General features: G+C 42.0%; 1 protein-coding gene across 1 annotated transcript in view; it reads left to right on the top strand.

The window, feature by feature from the left end:
• Positions 1–22,884, top strand: part of ACAP2 (ArfGAP with coiled-coil, ankyrin repeat and PH domains 2) — an 84,463-nt gene that overhangs the window by 58,025 nt on the left and 3,554 nt on the right. Inside the window, exons 15-22 of the mRNA XM_018567272.1 lie at positions 809–878; positions 4,117–4,211; positions 6,198–6,379; positions 14,120–14,212; positions 14,671–14,861; positions 18,030–18,139; positions 18,797–18,907; positions 21,938–21,999. Coding sequence (XP_018422774.1) covers positions 809–878; positions 4,117–4,211; positions 6,198–6,379; positions 14,120–14,212; positions 14,671–14,861; positions 18,030–18,139; positions 18,797–18,907; positions 21,938–21,999 — 914 coding nt within the window. The remainder of the gene's footprint in view (positions 1–808; positions 879–4,116; positions 4,212–6,197; positions 6,380–14,119; positions 14,213–14,670; positions 14,862–18,029; positions 18,140–18,796; positions 18,908–21,937; positions 22,000–22,884) is intronic.

The following is a 22,884-nucleotide window of genomic DNA, read 5'->3' as shown; positions in this document are numbered from 1 at the left end:
ATTTTGACAAGTACAAGTACTTGTCAAAATGCCCTGTATCGGGCCCGATTCCGATGCTAGCATCGGTATCGGGACATCCCTACTGACCACCTTAAAAATTCTGTCTTCTCTGGCTTCAAATCTTTCTGAATGCTGACCTGGAACAAGTATTCAACAATTGAAGTCAGAACTCGTGTTACTTCTGTTTCATTATGGGTCATGACTTAGTAAATACTGTAGCTTTTGGATCAGCTAAACAGCCAGACATCTTGCATGTGCAGAAGGTCAGCAATGACAGACTGAGTACACTGCTTGAATTTTGGTCAAGTCAGCTGACTCAAGCTGGGTGGAAAATTTGTCAGCAGAACAGTGAATGTAGCCAGTCAGCTGCAGTCACTGTTTTGGTATTCTGACAGCACCGGGCACAGGCTAACAGAATACAATAGCCTGACAGGGAAAAATTAATTCATCTACACTGCTTAATCTGGATGGAGGAACCTGTTAGATTTATTTTTATAAATATTTTATTCATATTAAGCCCACAGGATGAACAAAAGAAGTCTAGGATTGTATGGCCAACTTTAAACCTGTTTGTGACATGCACTCCTAGCTAGTATCTACACATTTCCAAATAAGACAAGGTTAACTATTATTAGATGTAAGATTTAAGAAAGTAACTTAATGAATCCTTTCCATGTTTTTAGATATACTGTATATTAATAAGAATATTTGGTGATCCGTTAACCTCTCTAATTGTACATGTGTAGGTTGTGTCTATACCATGTTGAACTGCTTTTATTTATTTTGTGTCCTGTTTCTTGTATGTAAGGAGTCTCGGAGTTCATTTTTCAAAAGTGAGATCTTTAACCCTGGACACCTGGGAGCCTGAGCTGCTAAAGGTAATAAACAGCGTGAATGATGATACCAGAGTCAAAGAAGAGAAGCTATCAGCCCTTAATTCACAATCAAAGGCGACATAGTGACCCATACCCATACCCATAGACCCCGTGAGGCCCTGGAATGTTGGCAATTCCTGACATGTGACATGACACAAATAAAACCACCTTTATCGTGGATCTGGAGTGCTGGTGACGTATCTTCTACTGGGTGTGGATCAGTTACGTCTGGTGTTTATTTGTGCCAGTAGCTCTAACATAGAGCACTAAACTCTGGTGTCAATCCTTAAAAATGCATTCAAGTACCTTTTAACTATTAACAAAAAATGTATCTTATCTGTGTATCACTGAGCTGCAGAGCCTCAAATTATCTCTGAATTGGTGCTGACACTGACCCTTCTGGAGGGTGACTACTTTTGTTCCCCATGGTCCCTGTGTGTGTTGTAAAGTAGTCACCGATCCAAGCTCGCTCGGTGACGGACTATGATCTCAATAAAAATGATTAAACTAAATGTGAGATTGTAGTCCATCACGGGTGTGAGCTTGGAGCGGTGACTACTTTACAATACCCACAGGGACCATGGGGAACAAAAGTAGCCCCCCTCCTGAAGGAAGGACAGTGTCAGCACCAATTCAGATATGATTTGAGGATCTGCAGCTGAGTGATATACAAATAAGATACATTTTTTTGTAATTGTTATTTGTGTATCACTCAGCTGTAGATCCTCAGATTATCTCTGATTTGGTGCTGACACTGTCCTTCCTTCTGGAGGGGGGCTACTTTTGTTGCCCATGGTCCCCGTGTGTGTTGTAAAGTAACTACCGCTCATACACAAATAGGGTCCAGTTTCTAGATTAGGTACTTGAATGCATTTTTATGATTTAACCTGATTTTAGTGTCACGTTACGATTATTTTGGCAAGTAAAAAAACAAATCTTAAAGATAGATATAATCTCAAAATTTTAGAAAAAATATTTATTTTTTGCCTAATTTTTCTGCCCGTGCGCACCCGCAGATGCAGCAGTGCCGTCCGTCCGTTTTTCTACTACGAGCGGACGGCAAGAGGTTAATCTGATTTCAGTTCAGCACTAGCAACTGAGGACTGGATAAAGTTTTAATCAGCAGTAAGAAATTGGGTATAAGAATAGGACAGTTCTTATTTTAGACTTCATAATAAATATGTCTCTGCAGGATTTCAGGCTCTAGCTTTTTCGATACAGTTTCTACAGTAAAAAGCAGATTAGTTATGTTAAGGCCTCATTCACACTGCCGCGCGTATTGTACCATATGCAGCATATGCAAATAAATGGCTCCATACACATAGCTGCGTATGGAGCCGTGTATTTGCGTAGCATAAAAATGCGCAAAAATAGAATGAAACCGAGATGCGTCCGGGCAGCGTATTTCTGCGTAGTTTGCGCGCGTACAGTTAATTAAAATTTCTATTACAAATAATTCATTCTGGGATTGCATATAGTGCACGCATACACGCACATACACACGTACATGTACGCGTATATGCGCAATATACAATTTTGCTCTTGCGTTGTGTGTTAATGAGGCCTTAAAGCCTGGCTCCAGCCAGAACCAGCTTTATTGATGAGTTGAACAATACAATAAACATAAAAATATGGTACTTAAAGAAGGACCCTGGACAGAATAATTCTTAACCCTTGCAGTGGGGCTACCCCCACACTGCAAGGGTTAAGTGTCTGTATTTGTCTAGGGATTAAAATAAAAACAGTTATGCTGCCTTGAACCTCGCAGCTGACCGGCTCCCAGCAGCCTGTCTCTTCCTCCACCCCAGCGGCGGAATGTCCGTCAGTGTCCTCATGTCCTATACACTGTATGGAACCTGATGACTCGCAGGACTTTAGACCGTTGGAGCAGAGGGGTGGGGGGCTCGATTCCTGGGACTGGTATAACAGCCAGCTGGCTATGAGGTGCAGGTGAGTATAGTTTATTTTTTGTCCCTAGTTGAAACTGCCATGGGTGCGCCCCCACAGCCACATCATCCCATTCATAAGTACGGTGATGTCACCACACTGGTAGTTCATTGACACTTCTTCCTGTCCCTGTACCTCGGTCTGGACCTGGGGCTGGCGGGAAGCATCTGCAGGAGCCTGATATTTGCTCCTGAAATTCACTTTCAATTTTTTTTGTGTGCAAAAGGTGGCCTTTAATGTGGAGAGGATGTGTAGATCTTACTCTGTTTTCATACATGTGTTTTCAGTTATAGAATTTTTTGTAGGCAGGTCTTGTAAAATTGTCCTTAACAAGAATGTTATGTTTTTAATTGTTGAGTGGTACAGTGTAGAATAACAGAATGTTAACAGAGATTCAATTCCAAATAGACATCTCGTTTGAGTTTACAGAGAGATAAAAGTACATGGAGCGTTAAAGTCACAAAATAAATGGCATTCAGAGGCTTGAGGGAGATCATGTATGGCAGCTGTATATCCATAAAGCCTTTGCTTGTGGATGTTCAGCATATAGAAAATGTGGACGAAAACAAGGAAACAAAACATTGTGGCGAAATGTGTATATAATGATATGCACAGAACTAGAGTACTATTGGTCATGAAAAATGTTAGCTGTTATTGTGAGGAAACTTGGGTGTCTACAGGCAAAATGGTGACCTTGCCTTATATTTGCCATATTGTACCGATGCTTCTCTTGTCTGTGGGATTAGCTGGCCAAACACTGGTAGCTTTTTATACACCAATGTTCACATGAAAAATCTCGTCAGAACATTTGATAATGCCATCAGGCTTTATGAATGCTGTTTGAAATTTGGTTTGGTTTTAACATTTAATTTCGGAATGAATGGTGTTTCTCGAATGAAAACCGCTTTATCATTTCATTTGTTGACCAAAAAATTTCCATCCTGCTCCTTCCATTTTTTTTTTTTTTTACACTACACTCACTACCGTGGAAATTCAAAGATTCCAAGGAAAACAGTATTTTTTTAAACAAATATCTACTCGTGTATGGCCTACTTTGCATTCAGTATTTACATTTAACAGCCAGATTCAAGAAGTGATACTGTAGTTGTTGGTTGGATAGGAATCAACCTCTTGAGTATGCAAAGCAGCATTGTGAACTGAATGTAGTTAAGGAAACCGCTGCTTTAAATGTAGTATCTAGAAGGTTCACAAGTCTCAGTTTACTGAAAAGTTTGATCTATGGTCCTTTTAACATGATATATCTTTAAGTTGTATATGTTCCCTTTTCTAACAGCTGATGTGTGAACTGGGGAATGATGTTATCAATAGTATATATGAAGCACGAGTGGACAAAATAGGTGTCAAAAAGCCCCAGAATGGATGTCAGAGGTATGTGTCTTTTGTGTGTTATTTCATGCTTTAAAACAAAATAGAATTTATTTGTATTGAAAATATAGTATCATGTATCATTGTTCATCTTTAAGGAAAACTTTAATGTTTTTATGTTTCTAAACTCCCGTTTATATCTCTTTTATTTACTATTTAACCTCATACAGACTTCATTGCTGGAAACAGCTGTATGCAGTTTGGAATGAATGTCTCCTATAATAAGCTTTATCAGTGCTGTAAACTAGTGGTCCTGGATGCACAATTGGCCCAGGGCATAAAGGAATAATTTGTATGGCTGCACCTACCATTGTAAAATGTGGATTAAACCCTTTGTCAGGATTCGTAATTGAATAACTAGCATCTTTACACTCATTCCATCACCCACATATCTGTGGTAACAAGAGTCCAAGCCTAGTAGACCTGGCACTGAACATGTACTACCAAATCTATTAACTGTATCTAAACGCGAATAGTGAACTTCCCTATTGCTCTTTTTGTTCCATTTTGCTCGTTTAATTATACAATTGAAAGGATTTTGTTTCTATGTTATGATTCCATATCAGTTAGCCTTTATTTGATGCAGAAAAAAGCGTAGGGGGAAGGTTTAACTAGTTTAACAATAGAAAACAGGGCAGGGCTAACACCACTCAAAGTCTTGCGTGTTGTCAGCCCACAACAAGATTTAGGAGCCAGGTTAATTTCAGGGACATCAACAGGTATTTTTATGTACTTTAAAGTAGATCTAAAGGCAAAACTTGTTTTTTTTTCCTTTTAGGTTGAGTTTTTTTCCTTTTGTAATTGCTGTCTGTGTTTTGCTTTTTTGGGGCAAAAATTTGTACAAAATGAGCGGCGGCTCCCTTGCTCTACATTTAGCCCTGCTTGCCCACAGCAGGGCTAGATGTAGAAAAAAAAACACCTGCCAAGTGCCTGGAACTGCATGTCCCAGGCATCGGGCGATAGGATTCGCGCATCGCTGCACCTATAAAGAGATCTTTAGTGGTTTTTAAATATTTTTGTTTGTAGTGTAATTTATTGTCTGCAGGAATGTTACTACACTGATGCGGTCCTTGTTTTTCTCTTTCATACTATCAGCAAACTTTTCATTCCAGCAGTCACGCTCAACTGCACGGCTCCTGTCATGCGTGTGCCCAAAAAGTGCTCGTGCACTGAATCTAACTTTCATTAAGTTTGACGAGCTAACTGAGATGTGATGCGATTGTTCCATTTCTCACTGCGGTGTGCTTTACTTTTTTGCCGTACTTTTTTATTTTTTATTAAGTGCACACCAGCAGAATGCAGTGTTGTGAACCAAGCCCACCCCTAACAAAGCAAATTGCCTTGTCTTGCATTCAGGCCAGCACAGCCCGAATGCATATGGTGTGAATGAGCCCTAAGTGATAGATTGACAGCTTAGTATCATTCAGTGGAGTCTTGTTGGCTCAGTGTTGATTTTCATGATCTCCTCTGTGTAGGGGATTACTGAACATTATTAATATAAACAGATTTGGGTATCTGTACTAGCTGTATTTTCTTTAATACATTTCCTGATTTTACAGTTATATTGAAAGGCAAACGTCTATTAACTTTCCATGATTATCAAACTGGAAAAATTACTGTAGAAGTCTGTTGCCTGTAATATGGGCTAAATGGTTATTTCACTGTAATATAAGTGAAACGATGGACTGAACTTTCTATTCTGCCCCCTGGTACATACAGGATGACCTTGTAAAAAGACTGATCGAAAAAGCAGGATTGTTTTCCTGCTATTGGGTCATCCAGTTTATCTCCTATTCTTTACCATGCCCTGCACATGCTTTTATGAGATGATTGCCATGTGATTTAACGGATTATAGTCCGGTCAAGATATTTTAGTTTTTTTTAAGTAACATCTTTAGCAAATTATCAAAGAAAGATTGTTTCATTTTTTGAATAACTTGGGGGATCCGGCAGCACATATTTACAATACCGATATTTTTCTGCTAAAAGACAGGAGACAGAAGCATACATCAAAGCGAAGTATGTGGAAAAGAGGTTTGTGGATCATAGTAGCGAATCAACATTAGTAGCAAAAAAGAAAAGCTTATCCGAGAAGAGGAATGACAACCGCCTTTCAGCTGACAAAAGTCCAGGAGCAGAAGAGAACTCCAGAAGCCCCACTAGACTATTAGGTAACTACAAATATTATCTGTGACATTAGTTGAATATTTTCTTGAAAGATGCTTTCAGCACACAATGACTTTGTCAACAGGTACACTTAATTCTGTTACTGAACTTGAATATCTTTGATGACAAATTCTGTGTATGAGAATTACTTCTGGCATACAGCTTATTGTTCAGTAAACACCCCCATTATATTTATATCAGCATTGCTGCTAATACATCACGGTTACACCGTTTAATCTAGCATGGATGGCAGCATTTTAATGATAGGAAGAGCATTAGTGGCTTTGTTTTGCAAAAAAATGAAAAATTGAAAAAACTTCAATGCTGTTGATTGGCTGGATTTTATAACGGCGGTTGAGGTGCTTACACACAGCCTCGAAATCACTGTAGAGAACTCTGGGATCCTTAAAACTCTGGATGCACTGTATGGCAAGTGGCCAACCACTTCACGTACCTTCCTGTTGGCTTGTAAGACCACCCTTCATAGTGATGGACCAATAGCAAGGCATATGAAATGGTAAGGGACAGGCGTTAGCCGACGAGGAAGCCACTCTGTGCTTTGCATTACTGAACACCCTGGGTATAGGGGTCCCAGGTTTTGTTTACAGAGGAATGGAGGTCAGTATAAGTTCCACTTTATCACTCGTTTCCTTCCCACAGGTTTGTTTTAGCCTCCTGCTGATTGTCTGGAGAGACCTATCAACTAGCCCTGTGTCTTTAATGCCAGGAGCTAAGTATATGATTTCTACACAGTAATGCATTCATATAATCACTGGAGAGCACAAACTGCTAGAGATAGACACCACCTGTGTGGATTCAGTTAAACCATGTCTACACACCCATTGTATGTCATTCCAAACATGCAGTAGTGGAAAGCTGAATGTACACCTGCAATTTTTTCAGCCCTAGTCTGCAGATGTGCTTTTTTTGTACTGTAGCTAACTTTATGCGGGCTTTCTTTTCCTAGCAGTTTGTTCTTCAGGCAATCAAATGGTCTTTTAGTCCACAGTCCCTTTCCTGCAGTTATAGTGCAAATACAGACAGGCTGAATGTAAACAATGCAACACTTACACTATCCTGGGTCTCATGACACTTCTTTGGGAAAATGCAGGGAAGGAAATGCAAAGGTGAGAGATTTTATTTGTAAAGTTGCTTGTTGTCTCCTGATAGATCAAAGGAAACTTATACTTGGGTAAATGTGGGGGCTGCCATTACTGATCTCCTGAAAATACTAGTTGCCCATCCGTCTCCATTTTCAGTACTTTCTGAGAAACTGACCTGCAGTGCGCATGCAAATAGGGAAGTCAGAGAGCCAAAAAGTACTGAAGCCATTGGATCAGCATGATGGCAATGGAGCAAGTATTATCTGAAGAGGAGGTAGGCAGTGGCAGCCTACGGACTTCTTCTATACAGGCCTAATTTTAAAAAGTACATTTAGCATTTAATGATTGTTTTTACGGTCTACATAATATCCGAAGCAGTGCTGTTTTTACTATGCAGTGTTCAGTGGATTCATGTAGGAGTAGGGCCAACACTTTGGTTGCCTGTAGTCACACAGCCTCAAAGTACTGAATAGAGGAAACTATAAAGGCCGCGATCAGCCACTAGCTGTCAGCTGCCTTTGGTGAATAAAGTGATTTTAGTTTTTTCATGTCTGAACATATGCCTGTGCTTGCCTGGCTTTTTAATGCACACATATATACTACAAACATAAATCATGCCATTCTTCTCTTTGCGTCTCATTGTATGAAATGAGTGACAGAGTATCACTGTGTAATTATACAAACTACTCGTATTCTCAATGGTTTCTTTCTAGAACTGCCTAGACGCCATATGACATTGCTATTGTGAGATTAGGCTCCTTGTTTTAATGTCATTGTTTAAAGTATAAATATGTGTTTAGATATAGCTTTGGATGCTGCGTGCTATTTTTATGTACAGATTGTTATATTCAAACAAACCCTTGGTACATTCTCCTAGATTTTATTGTAGATGACTGCATGGAGCCAGTATCAGTAAACATAGTGTAATTTTCCATGCTGGTGAATGCGGTGTGCTGCCAGCTGTCTCAGCTTTCTAATTGATAACTTTCTGAAGTGGTATAAAACTTAAGCTGGTGATATACACTGAGTGGCCAGATTATTACCACCCCATCAGTACTTCGTTGGGCCACCTTTTGCCTTCAATACTGCGGCGATTCTTCTTGACATTGACTCCACGAGATGTTGAAAGGTGATGCGAAGAATCTGGCACCATGCCTGATGAATAGCACTGTCCAGTTCTGTGAGATTTGATGGTTGTGGAACCAGCTGCCTGTTGGCTCTTTCAACTTCGTCCCACAAATACTCAATTGGATTGAGATCTGGTGATTGTGGGGGCCACCTAAGCAAGGCAAAGTCTCTCATGTTCTTGAAACCACTCCTGCACAATACGAGCACCGTGGCATGGCGCATTGTCTTGTTGGAAGAAGCCATCTCCATTGGGATACGCCATTAACATGATAGGATGAACTTGATCAGCAACAATACTTTGGTATGTTGTGCTATTCAGACGTTGTTCCACACGAATTAAAGGGCCCAAATCATGCCAGGAAAACATGCCCCAAACCATAACACTGCCCCCACCAGCTTGAAGGGTTGTACTCATGCATGTGGGGTGCATGCTTTCATGCTGTTTCTGCCAAATTCTCACTCTGCCATCTGCATGATGCAACTGGAAACGTGATTCATTAGACCACATGACTTTTTTCCAATGCTCGACTGTCCAATCCTTGTGTTCCTGTGCGAATTGGAGGCTTTTTATCTTGTTAACTGCAGACAGCAAAGATGTTCGAACAGGCCTTCGGCTTCCATATCCCATACAATGCAGTGTATGGTGAATAGTGCGTTCAGAGATCATTTGATAGGATCCCTGATTTAAGATCTGCAGTAATTTGATGCACTGTTGCCCTTCTGTTGTCTTGTACCAGTCTTGCCACTCTACGTTCTGCCCTAACATTGACTATTCGCTGACGGCCACAATTCGCACGTTCAGACCCAGATTTTCGGCTGACAGTCCAGTCTTTAAACACTTTAACAACAGCTGCTCTTGAACATTTAACAAATTCTGCTGTTTTGCTGATACTCGCTCCATGGCTCCAAGCGCCAACAATCATCCCACGTTCAAAGGCTGTTAAATCGCGTTGTTTACCCATATCTTCAGGAAAAAAATCACTATCTCGTCGAAACATTTGGTAACGCTATCAGAGACTTGAACGTAGCTCAAAATTTTATTTGATTCTAACATTTGATTATGTAATTAATTATTATTTTTTTTTTTTGTGGTGTGGCTGAAATCGATTGGTAAATAAACCCCATTGACTATTAGTATTACAAAAGAAGGTTCTGAAAATACTTTTTTTTTAAACAAAATTGTACTGGTGTATGGCCAGCTTAAAGGAGAACTATGAGGTGAGTGAAAATCACTCAACCTCATAGTTCGAGCCGACGTGTGTGACAAAGAAACTGTCACACATTGGCTCAATAGATCGGGAAGTGAGTGAACACACTGTCGCTCGCTCACTTCTCGATCATCTCCCTGCAGAGAGCCATGACTGTCACTCACGGCTCCCTGTGGGGATTCCCCCCTCCCCGTTTCGATCCTTCAGCGCTGACTGGCGGGAACGAACGGGGGAGGGGGCGGGTACAGCTAGCTCTCGACAGGGATCCGTACCGGTTGCGGAGGTCTCAATATACCGTGAGCTGTACGATATACTGAGCTTTGGGACACGGGAGGACATATACTAGCTGGAAAAACACTTACCCCATAGTTAGGGCTTGAAATCCGCTCGTCTGTGACGAGAGGACGGCAGAACCCGACCATCAGCTTCCCGACCGGCCGTGTAATTACAGTCTTACATTCAGTCTTTACATTCAAGCGATCGAGCGTCTCGAGACGCCCGATCGCTTGTACTCCCAGCAGCTGTCACTGCTGTTGCCAGTCCCGAGATCCGCTGTGCCCGATGCGGCCGGGACCGGCACGGCTCTATGACAGGAGATCAAAGGGAGATCAGTACACAATCTCCCTTTTGATATATTCTCCAGTCCCAGAATGCAGGAAGTGATGTATATTACATCACTTCCTGCATTCAGTGTAACTTTCCAGCTACAGAAGCTGATGAAGCCGATCTCTGCTTCATCAGCTTCTCTGGGGGTCCCTAGGTGACATTAGGGGTCTTGGAGACCCCTGATGTCTTCATAAAGAGGACCTGTCATGTAAATTGGCTATCACATAGGGGGCTTCTTAGCCCCCCATGTGATAGCAATAAAGTTGTGTAAAAAGTAATACAACAATTAAAGAAGCATTAAAAAAGAATTTTTTTTTTTTAAAGTCCTCTGCCCCCCCACCCACACATGTGTCGGGTGCGACTATGTACGAAAACAACGATTGTGCCTATTGTGCCGCACATGTTAAATATAACCGCGAACATCGGAGTGTGAGCAATAATTTTAGGGCCATTAATTACTAATAACACTAAACTGATGAGCGGTAAAAGCGTTTTAAGGCCAATTTTCAGTGTGGTTGTTTTTTTGCGACTTTTTTTATATACCACCAAAAGAAACCTCTATCTGTCCCCCAAAAATGTTAACAAATTGCAAGGCTATAGTCCGGTCATGCTGACTGGTGACATTTTTGACTGACTGGTGAGACACCCTAACATTTTTCAAGCCTTGCCCATAGTTCTCCTTTAACTGATATCTTCAATGTAGATCCGTATACTGTATATTGCAACATAATTGGCTATGTTGCTGCCTACTAAAAACTGGCAATTTATTATTGCTGGAGTGTTTTATATTATCAATGTGACTCTTTACACCTATGACACACTGACAAAATATTGTTCAAGTGTTCAGGATATTTTTACTTATTTCCTAAAAACAAATATCGATCACAAGTTTTTATCTAAGGCTCCATTCAAATGCAGCTGCGGATTCCTGCAGGAAAAACCTGCAGATTCTTGCGGCTGGAATCCCAGATGTGTCTATATAGATGCAGCTGTGCCTGTTCATGTTGACAGGCTGACAGCAACTGCATCTGTCATTCATGGAATGATTGCCTTCAATTTGGGATAGATTATTGTGTCTGGATGCAGACAGATTGTATACAGGGACAATCATCTATACCTAATTGCAGGTAATTGTTCCTTGACTACCGCTGACAGATGTGGCTGCCGCCACCCTGTCATTCACATGAATGGGCACAGAGGCCAGCTGTATGGACATGCCAGGGATCCCCAGCCGCCCTGTGTGTATGTAGCCTAACTGGAGGTTTTACCATATAAAAAAAACTGTGTGTTTTCGGCACACAACGGGTGTTGCTCAAAACAATTATAATATTCAAAGTAAGGGTAGAAGAAAGGGTAAAAAAGCAGGAGTTAGCCCTCATTCACACGAGAAACAGTCGGCCTGTACATATCCTTCCCGTATCGGGCCCGGGAAGGATAGGTGCTGTGTGTGATTACACACAGCAGCCTGTTCTTCTCTATGGGGGGACGCGGCTGTACGCCGCCCTACGCTCACCCGAACTGCACGTCCGTGCGGGTGTCCGTACTTGTACGCTGACGAGATGGATCCTGCCTGCGTCTGAGCAGGGACACGCGCACCCGCACGGAAGAGGTGATTATTTGATTATCTGTGATGACCAAACCAGTTAGGGAGTGATAGTGGTGTGTGCTGTGCTCCATGACTGACAGGACCGGGGAGGGAGAAATAATGGTGGGTGCTGTGTTCCATAACTGATAGGATTTGGTGGAGAGAAGTGATGGTAGGTGCTGTGCTCCATGTGTGACAGGACCAGGAAGGGAGAACTAATAGTGGGTACTGTGCCCCCAGACTGACAAAACTGAACAGAGAGAAGTAATGGTGGGTGCTGCGTTTAATGACAGCACTGGCAAAACTACCATGGTTGCAGCGGTCGCATGTGCGACCGGGCCCTGGTATTCTGCTGTTCTATCAAGATTGTGACTGGGTTGGAATGTGTTACCGGTCACTTAGTCACACATTTTAACGTAATCACGCCCACTTTTTCGGTGGTGGAATATGTGACCCGCAAAAGGTGAAGAATTCCACGCTTTCTCAGCTGTTCCAGGGCAGATCGGCATCACAGATTGTATGTGCAGGAGAACCGATCTGCCCTGAAACAGCTAATCGGTCCTGAAATGTCACTTCTATCTGACTTTGTGGAATGTGGGATCGCAGTCACAAAGTCGTATAGAAGTGACATTTCAGGACCGATTAGCTGTTCCAGGGCAGATCTGTTCTCCTGCACATACGATGTGCGATGTCGATCTGCCCTGGAGCAGCTGAGAAAGTATTGGAATTCTTCACCTTTTGCCTGGTCACATATGCCACCGCCGAAAAACTGGGCGGGATCACGTTAAAATGTGTGACCGGTCACACATACCACCGCCGAAAAACTGGGCAGGATTACGTTAAAATGTGTGACCACGTCACCGGTCACACATTCTAACGCAGTCACAAACTTTGATAGAACACTGCCACTTGGGGGGGCGGAAAGGAAGAAGAGGGCGTGGTCCTCTTAACCTCCAAGGCACGGGCTTTTTGTGCTTTCTTGCACCAGGGTCCTGTGGTTTCTAGTTACACCTTTGCCCAGAAGGCTCTGTAAATCTCAGTGCTTGAGCAGTAGCCTTTATGTTCTAAGCTGTGTATACATGAATCGCACAAATCATCCCCCAGAGCTGCCATAAAGTTACAAGGTAAAATCTGAGGGATCACTGAGAGTGGAGACCGAAGAAATGCTTCCTCCTGCTTGCAGCAGACTACAGATTTTTCCTAGCCTGGCCCTGGCACACACTTGGTAGAGGCTGAACTGCTTTTTATAACTAAAAGTACCAAAAGAGTGAAGTGTTACTGTATTGTAGTAACATGCAAGGATTTTATTTCTGCAGGCTCGCAGTTACAGATCAGTACACATGCATCTAGACATATATATTTTTTTTACTGTATGTCTATTATGTTATCATCAAGATCATTGAATAGTGTACGCTGACAGGTGCAAACCTGAACTTGTAAACAGGGTGTGGAGTACTGAAATGTGAACTATATATTTGTACAAGAGCGAATACTTTCTCTTACAAACGTTCTTTAGGTAAAACAGTCAATATGTGCTAAACATGCTGGACAGTAAATGCTCTGCAAAGCCTATTGTGTACATACCATCCAAGTTCTCGAATCTATCACAATCCATGTAATTTAAACAGACCCTGTTGCCAGACCTATTTATTTCAACAATAATCTTCCCATAGGATTATATGCATGTTTAACTTTTTTATGCATATTATTTTCCTGTGTAGACATCAAAAAGCTTTGCTGGGTGATGTCACCAGCCCCAGTGACTCTCACTATAGTATTTCCCTCGGCTCCTCCCCTAGCAGCTACATATAAAGTTATGTAGGGAGGTAAGCGGAGGAGTAGAGGAGCTAGGCCAGCACAGAAAGTAATTGGGCACTATCAGAAGAGAAAAGGTCTATAACATGCAAGGAGGGAGGCAGCTGTGCTAGGAAATCTGACTGTTTCTGAACATGATGTGTTTCGTCATGTGACTTCTTCAAAAGGGGTGGGGGTGTCTTTATTTTGTGAACCACTGTAAACAGAGTGCTATGACTGTTAGCTGTGCATTTATTCAATTTATAATGTACGTTGTAGTACAAGTTCCTCAGTACATTCTGTATATTTTGATTTTGCTAGTGGAAAGCAATGACAGCGGAATTCAATTAAGCTCACAGGGTAGTCGGGAGCTTCTGGCATCCACTGTGTCTTCCAACAGTTTGTATGATGCAGGTTAGTGTCTTTTACTAACAGAAGAGGTTTGAAGGGATACAATCATTTTACACATGACGCCTGCTGAACTATCATACTTTATCAGTATTCTATATTGGCTGTGTGACTAGAGTGTAACTCTTTGCTGTGGCTGCCCTAACTCAATAGTTATAGGTAAAAACATGGAGCCAGGTAACCAATGCATGTAAAACATTTAATATAGTACTTGAACCATTTGGTTTTGTCAGGAAAAACACGTTTCTTGACTACATATTCACTGACTGGCTCGTGAATGTAACATTCATTTCTCTACCTATAATAAACCTTTTCAATCCAACTATATTTTAAATGTATGACCGGAGATCACATCATTTTCTTTTATTTTCTCAAATCCTTTTATTTTTACTATTTTTTTCATGACCAAAACAATGAAATTCAATAGAATATGTTTTGCCCTATTCCAGATCTTGAACGGAAAGATGAAAACCAGGATTGTGCAGCATTTCAAGAGTCTGACACTAAAAAGCTTCCTCAAGGGCTGCAGTTGTACCAAGCTGCCTATAAGCAAAACCTTCCTGCGATGTCTGAGGCCTTGGCTCACGGAGCAGAAGTCAACTGGGTGAACACCAAAGAAAACAACTCTACACCACTAATACAAGCAGTGCATGGGGTATGAATTGATCGTTCACGAGTTACCTAAGGTTGCATTCACACCAAAATCGGAATTAAATCACAAGTCAATGGAAGGATCCATTGACTTGCAATTGAACCTTCCGATTTCCTTCTGATTGGTTGCAATGCGAACCATTTTTCAACGGATGCTAACTGGACGGCACAAAAAAACGAATGGGTGTGAATGGGGCTAGTTCACATCGGATCCGCTGCGTTACTTTGATCAGAAAAAAAGCAGCGTAGGCCTCTTTTTTTAGCACAACATTTATCCGTGCCCTTCCGGTAGCATCCATTAAAAAACGTATCGCAACACAACAGATCCGGTTTGCATGGGCCCTAAATGTGCATGCAGGTGGGATTGGTCATTGCCTATCCATTGTTGTCTGGTAACATGGAGTGCTGTAACTTATAGAATGTCAGTAACCATCGAGCCAAAGCTTTCCTGTCTCTGGGTTAACTGGTTGAAATTGCTTTGTAGGACTTCGGCACACTGTATCTCCATCAATGGAAGCAATTATGGGCATATTTCTAAAGCAATGAAAATGACTTTCACCAAACATTATAGCACATGTGCTCATGGCTTGTTTACCACATCAAAAATTAGACAGAATGAAGTATTTTTAGTGAAATGTCAAAATTGTCCACTTTTAAGTATGCGTCTGTAAAATGTTCTCCATTCTTTTTGCTCTGTGAGGGTGAGGTCTACTTTTACGATAACTAGAGTTTAAGATGAGGCCTATTTCAGTGCTCACTATTCCTAAATTTCAAATCTAAACTCGCAGGTGAACATAATGCAATTATGTATTGAAATAAAATACATTCAGCGGTTCATTTATTCGCACAGCGCTAATGCCCCTACATCAGAAGTAGCAAACCTCTGGCCCTCCAGTTGTGGTGGAACTACAAATCCCATGAGGCATTGCAAGATTCTCACAGCCACAGACACGACTCCCGAAGAGAGATGCATCATGGGATGTGTAGTTTCACCACAGCTGGCTTCACCATAGGGCCATCTAGGGGAGCTAGTGTTGTGCAAACTGAATTTGCCCGGCTTAACTTGTAGAAATGAATCCCTAACTGCACTCTTAAACGAGCTAAAGGAAGTATTGTCCTTTTATTGTCCATTTGGGGAGGGAGCCCTTGACTGAGATGTACTGCTTGATTGCATAGTCAGGCAGGCACCTGACTGGCAACGGTGGTGACTCCGTCAGAGGGAGTGACGCCAGTTAAGTGTGCGTAGCGCCATTACGCACGCACGTGCGTGATGATGTCCAGGTGGGTGACACCCGGCCACCGCTCAAGGGGACACCCTGCCTGGGAATGCCTCTGTGTGCAGGCGATATATTTCAGTTTAGCTGCTTGCCTGGAGGTAAGCTTTTAACTTAAATCCAGACAAACAGCTAAATACCCAGTTGGAATATACATCTGTAGTCTGCCTTATCTACTAATGGATTTGTAATTCAGTGCAAGCAGTTTTGTTATTTATACACCTCTGTCATGCAGCAGAGCCGGGAGGGTGACACCAGAGCAGCAAAATACCCTGATAAGTTTTCACTTTTGCTCACTCTGTGCACTTCTTTTGTGAGCATGTTCTTTCATCCAGGGGTGTGGAAATTTGGGAAAAAACTACTAAAGCGGTGGCTGAATCTACTTGTCCCTGATGACAATCTACTTGTCCTGATACAAAAAAAATAATTTTAACCAAAACCGTATTTAGCAGCGCTAAGAAGCGCTTCTCATTGGTCAGTGCCGTCAGGTGACCGCGTTGACCAACGAGTGCTTGCTATTTGTGAGCGAAATTCAGAATACATGGAACAGGTACAGATAGTACACCCGTACTGGTGGACGGGAAGGACCGGTCGACGAAAGGTAAGTATAGTGGGAGGGAGATTTGTGCGGGTAATTCCATTTTCCCAAATTACTTGGGAAAGTGAATTTACCCTTTTAGGGCTGGTGCAGACTTGGGGATTCCCAGGATGTGCTATCGTGTGCGGTTGCATACAGCGGTTGCATCCGCATGTATGGGGTTACATCTGCGTGGCAATCGCTGAAAAAAAGGTAGATGTACCTATTTTCACGACGTGGACCGCACAGTGTTTTCAACCGTGATCGCCCGGGCTGTATTGCAGCAGGTAAACGCGCAATATGCCTGGCACGACTCGGGTACCATTAGAAAATAATGGCACTGACAGCACCATCGGCGATGGTGTGAGATTCCGTCACCGTGGCCACCCAGCCATCTGCTCTATTTCGTGCACGGTGACCACGGTCACGGATCGCACACCACTGCCGATTGTGCTGTCAGTGCCATTATTTTCTAATGGCACCACAGTCTTGCCAGGCAGATTGAGCGTTTTCCTGCGGCAATACAGCCCTGCCCGTGCGGTTGCACACGATCGCAGTTGAAAACACTGCGCGTTTATGTGCGTGCAGATGGGGGCAGCGCGGCTGGTTTTAATTTTTTCAATTTTATTTACTTTGGAAAACATTTTCATTTGTTTTATTATTTTTACGTTATCGCCTTTTTATTTTTTACATTTTTATTTAGTTACGTTTTTTATATTTTTTACTTCTTTTTTTAATTATTTTTTAAACTTCACTGTATTGCTATTACACAGAGGTTAACAAATCCCCTGTGTGATAGCATTTGGAGGTGACAGGTACACTTTATTCAACCTGTCACCTCCAACACAGGAGTTCTAGCAGGCACTGTTGCTAGAACTCCTGTGTGACAGGAATGAGCAGCAGCTGCTGAGGACAGAGGCTGAGGGAGGTGACAGAGCCTGTCACTACTCCACGCCCCCCGCTCTGTCCCCGCCCCCTGCTCTCGGCTCTCCACGCTCTGTCCCCGCTCTGAGCGCTCCACGCTCCGTCCCCACCCCCCGCTCTCGGCGCCCTCCTCCCCCCGTTCACAGCGGCGCTCTCTGCGCTCATTTAAGAAAATATAAACCAGCAGGGCTAAAACAGTGTAAAAAGCACTTGCCCGGCGCCCGGAACTACATGTCGGGCAATACGAATTCCACACCCCTGTCATCAGCACATGTGTATGCAACAGAGTCTAATAAACTTCTATTGCTTCCTCTTCCAGTCTGAATACTGCTGTAAGGCAACTCATGTGCATTTGATTATGATTATTCATATATTTTTTTTTCTTACCTCTTTACAGGGATCTCTAATAACCTGTGAGTTTTTATTGCAAAATGGAGCCAATGTAAATCACCGTGACGCAAAAGGAAGAGGGCCGTTACATCATGCAACAGTACTAGGCCATACAGGGTAATAGCAGGATGTTTCATTTTCTATGAGACGTTAAAATGGCTAAACTGTTTGTGAATTATGATACACAATTCTCCTATTTTACAGATTTTCATTTCATTTTCTAACCTACATCAAAAACACATGTGGCATCAGAATGAAGCAGTGTCTATATTTCCCTTCACTTTTTATGAATAAAGCACAGACAGCACAGTGACGTTGTGGTTAGCACTTCTGCCCTGCAGCACTGGGGGTCCCCTGTTCAGATCCCATTTAACACACTATCTGCAAGGAGTTTGCATGTGCTTGTGTGGATTTCTTCTGGGTAGTCCGGTTTCCTCCCACACTTCAAAGACATTCTGGAAGGTTAATTGGCATCGGTCTAAATCGGCCCTGTATGCATGTGCAATAGGGACCTTAGATTGTAAGCTTCTTGAGGGCAGGGGCTGATGTTAATGTGCAACTTTGTAAAGCACTGTGTAAAATCTTGGTGCTATATAAATACCTACAATAAATACAAAAATAAATTAGATTTGCTGTGGCATAACTAGGCCTTGCAATCTTTACATTTAAATACCATGGTGAGGTTTTATGGATGATCTTTAAACACTATCTTATATATTTTTTTCAGATCCAAATGCTTAATAGAGTTTCCACTAATTGTTTGTTCCTCTGCAGGCAAGTGTGTTTATTTCTGAAAAGGGGAGCCAACCAGCATGCTACTGATGAAGATGGCAAAGACCCATTAAGTATTGCTATAGAGGCCGCCAATGCTGATATAGTGACTCTGTACGTATTAGTTATGAACTTATCATATGGTTTTTTTTATGTGATGTACGAGCCTGTGACGTATTTAAGATATGTATGGTCTAGATAAACTTAATTGTGTTGTGTAAGGTGAACATGTGGTTTGCCCATGCAGAAAAAAGCAGCAGGCTTAATTAACTGCCCCCCATCCCGTTGCACAGACTCACCTTCACTTTTGCTTTCCAGTCTTTGTGTTCAGCAGCCAGAAATATAGAGAAACACCTATTAGTTAAGCGTATGTGACGCATGTGACTTGATTCTCTTCCTGCCACATGACAGTGCTGGCGCTTGGCTTCTCAGGCACCCAGCAAGGAGACATTGGGGCAGAGAGAGACTCTTCAGCAGTGTGTAATCTCCAGGATGGAGCCTATGCATGGCTTCTTCTTCTTTGCTTCTGGTGGCTTAACAGCAGTGAGAGAGCAAAGGAAAGGTAAGTGTGCTGGGATTGGGGCAGTAAAGGAACCTATTGTCTTGCCATGCATGGTCAGAGCACAGGTTTCCTTTAAAGGCAAGATTACCAAATGACTTTAGAGCCAGCTCAGACATTGCACATACCTTTTAAACAAATATTGCCATTGCTGAGTAATTTGTTTTTTTTGGTACTTTTCATTTAATTCTCCAGAACTTTTGCATAAAATGTTCTAAAAGCTGTTAACACTGTTGTTTACCTGAGGACTGGAGATTGCACTTGGAGTGAATGATTATCTCACAGTAACATTAAACATTGGCAGACACAGTGGAAATAACTTTGTCTGGTTAATGAACTGCTGCATGCCTGTGCACTGTTTTCTTGGTGATAGGCTCCCTTTAAAGGATCTGACTCTTTTTAGGGTATATTGAAGAATATTAATGTTGTGCTTAAATGGTTCCAGGGCAACTCCAATAAAAAAATATATCAGTTTTATTAAATCCTCATTAAAACAATAAAATTCATAACCATTTGGCAGTTTACGGAAATGTGTGCCCTGCCTCATCAGCAACTGTTGCACGTGTCCCATTGCACCCCTGATCGGTAGCTCCCTGTGTTCGTGGTGGGTGCTACAGTATCGACGACAAATCGTTCAAGCAATATAAAGAAGAATCACCGGCACACCTACTGTGATATACCATCAAACATATTACAAACCAAAGGGTCCCTTCATCAATGTGATCACATTGTTTACCTGATGAAGGGACCTTTTGTGGCCCAGAAACATTTGTATGCTTTGTGATATGTTTGACTTGCATCAAAAAAAAGATGATGTTATATAACACTAGGTGTGCCTCTTCTATACACTGCTTCATTAAGCGACCCTCAGAAAAATTAAAGTAATAAACTTGTTCTTTGTAGTCCAGTAATGCCACAAATGAGACCCAGTACCCCTTACTACAGCAGAAGCAAGTGATCCAAGTGAAGACATGATCCCATCACAGCCACCCAGCCATGTGTTTAGCTCAGTAGTAGAATATGATCAAGTAACCTATTAGTTCTTTTTTTCTTGTAAGAAAGTATAATCATCCAACTGTCATTATAGATTAGATTATAGATTATAGTTCTTTTTTTCTTGTAAGAAAGTATAATCATCCAAATGCCATTATAGATTACTATCCGATTGTCCTAAAATGGCTTTGATAGGGATTATAATGTTCAGGCTGGTATCAGTACAAAGGATGGTACTATGGTTTGGCCAACTTTGTGCTCCAGATGCAACCATGATCAGGACCCTATTGGGCCAATACCTCAAATGAGCTTTTATCATTGCAAACTGTGTGGATGATCAGACATCCTTTGGAGTGATACAAACTTGAACATTATAGTCTCTACACTGAGTGGCCAGATTATTATGACCACCCCATCAGTACTTCGTTGGGCCACCTTTTGCCTTCAATACTGCGGCGATTCTTCTTGGCATTGACTTCACGAGATGTTGAAAGGTGATGCGAGGAATCTGACACCATGCCTGATGAATAGCACTGTCCAGTTCTGTGAGATTTGATGGTTGTGGAACCATCTGCCTGATGGCTCTTTCAACTTTGTCCCACAAATGCTCAATTGGATTGGGATCTGGTGATTGTGGGGGCCACCTAAGCAAGGTAAAGTCTCCCTAATGTACTTGAAACCACTCCCGCACAATACGAGCACCGTGGCATGGCGCATTGTCTTGTTGCAAGAAGCCATCTCCATTGGGATATGCCATCAACATGATAGGATGAACTTGATCAGCAACGATACTTTGGTATGTTGTGCTATTCAGACGTTGTTCCACACGAATTAAAGGTGAACTATGAGGTGAGTGCTTTTCACTCACCTCATAGTTCTAGCCGACCTGTGACAATGTGACTGTCGCAGGTCGGCTTAGTAGATTGGGAAGTGAGCGAACACATACCGGCGTTCGCTCACCTCTTGATCCTGCCAAGGCTCTCTGCCGTGGCAGGGGAGGGGCTGGATTCCCCCCTCCCCGCTCCGATTCGCCAGCGCTGACTTTAACAACAGCTGCTCTTGAACATAAAATAATTCTGCTGTTTTGCTGATACTCGCTTCATGGCTCCGAGTGCCAACAATCATCCCACCTTCAAAGGCTGTTAAATCGGGTTGTTTACCCAATCTTCAGAAAAAAATCACTTCTACTGTCGTGGTAAACAACCTGCTTCCCTATTTATAATGGTCTGGCCCTCTAGCAACTTCAGCGCAAAATTATAGCTAATTTGCCTACAAACGTCAGGTGGTCATAATAATCTGGCCACTCAGTGTATATTCTCTCCACTCACTTATTCAATATTAAAAATAATGAAGTCAGCCTGTTTAGCAATTGTCATAGAAGAGGTTTGATACGAAATAATGTTAGTTGGAATGAATCTGCTCTTTGAGTCCGATTCTGCCAGAAATACCCATAAAACACATTTCAGGCTTACACCCAACTTGTTGTCTGCTCTATACCTTTAGTACGAAGACTAAAAAGCTCATTGTTTGGACTCTCCGGCAACTTGACAGATGAATACATATCTTTAAAACAATTTAATTTCTCTTTTTAGATTGCGCTTGGCACGTATGAATGAAGAGATGCGGGAATCTGAAGGACTTTACGGACAACCAGGTCAATACTCCTCTAACAGCCATACAGAAATGCAATATAGGAAATGCATGCAAGAATTTATTAGCTTGCAGCTTGGACATCCTGAGTGTTTAGACAGGAAGGCAAACCGCAAATCATCCAATTAATATGTTATGTGTAGACACTCCTGTGGCATTTTGGAAGAGATGTACTGCTGTATTATTTTTATAATGTGTGTAGGTTTGTGTGTATATATATATATATATATTTTATTAATTGAAACATTTCATGTTGCCCATAGCAACCGATTTTTTCCTTTCTTTAGTTTTTTAACCTGCACTTAAGTCTTTGTCTGCAGTTTACTAGTTAAAGGTAGTTGTTGTCTTCCTATGCTGCATATGGGAAAGAAGATGGCTATGCATGCCCATTGCCAACAAGTTTTATGTAGAGTAATTGGAATACAGGGTTCGAATATTCAACAGGATTGTGTGTGTGTGTATATAGGGATATGTGCATAGGTATACTCGTGGTATATATGTGTGCGCCTTTATCCCATAATACCAAAAGACTTCAACTTTCAAGGTTGCTTATCTTTATTCCTATGTACAATAAAAAAGCAATACATCTTACCCCTCTGCCTAACAAAAAAAAAAAAACATCTGCACCCAACAGCTGTGAAAGTTCTCCAGAACTCTCCTCTCATCCTCTCCATCCTTCTGATAAAAATCAGGCCATTTAGCTTCTTTTTCCCACAGCTGACTACACCTATAGCCAATATAATTTCCTCTAATCTGAGACTACTTGAGACAGACCGCCCCCTTTGCCCTATAGTAGATAGAATTCAGTAGGGCCCCTTGCTGCCTGGACGGATGACACTTACAGCCCCCCCCCCCCCCCCCCCCCCGCCCTCCTCTGAGCAATCCCCAC

Source organism: Nanorana parkeri, unplaced genomic scaffold (assembly GCF_000935625.1).
Source record: "Nanorana parkeri isolate BGI_ZX_2015 unplaced genomic scaffold, ASM93562v1 scaffold29, whole genome shotgun sequence".
NCBI lineage: Eukaryota > Metazoa > Chordata > Amphibia > Anura > Dicroglossidae > Nanorana > Nanorana parkeri.
The sequence above is the reverse complement of the archived record's forward strand: the minus strand, read 5'-3'. Positions and strand labels throughout refer to the sequence as shown.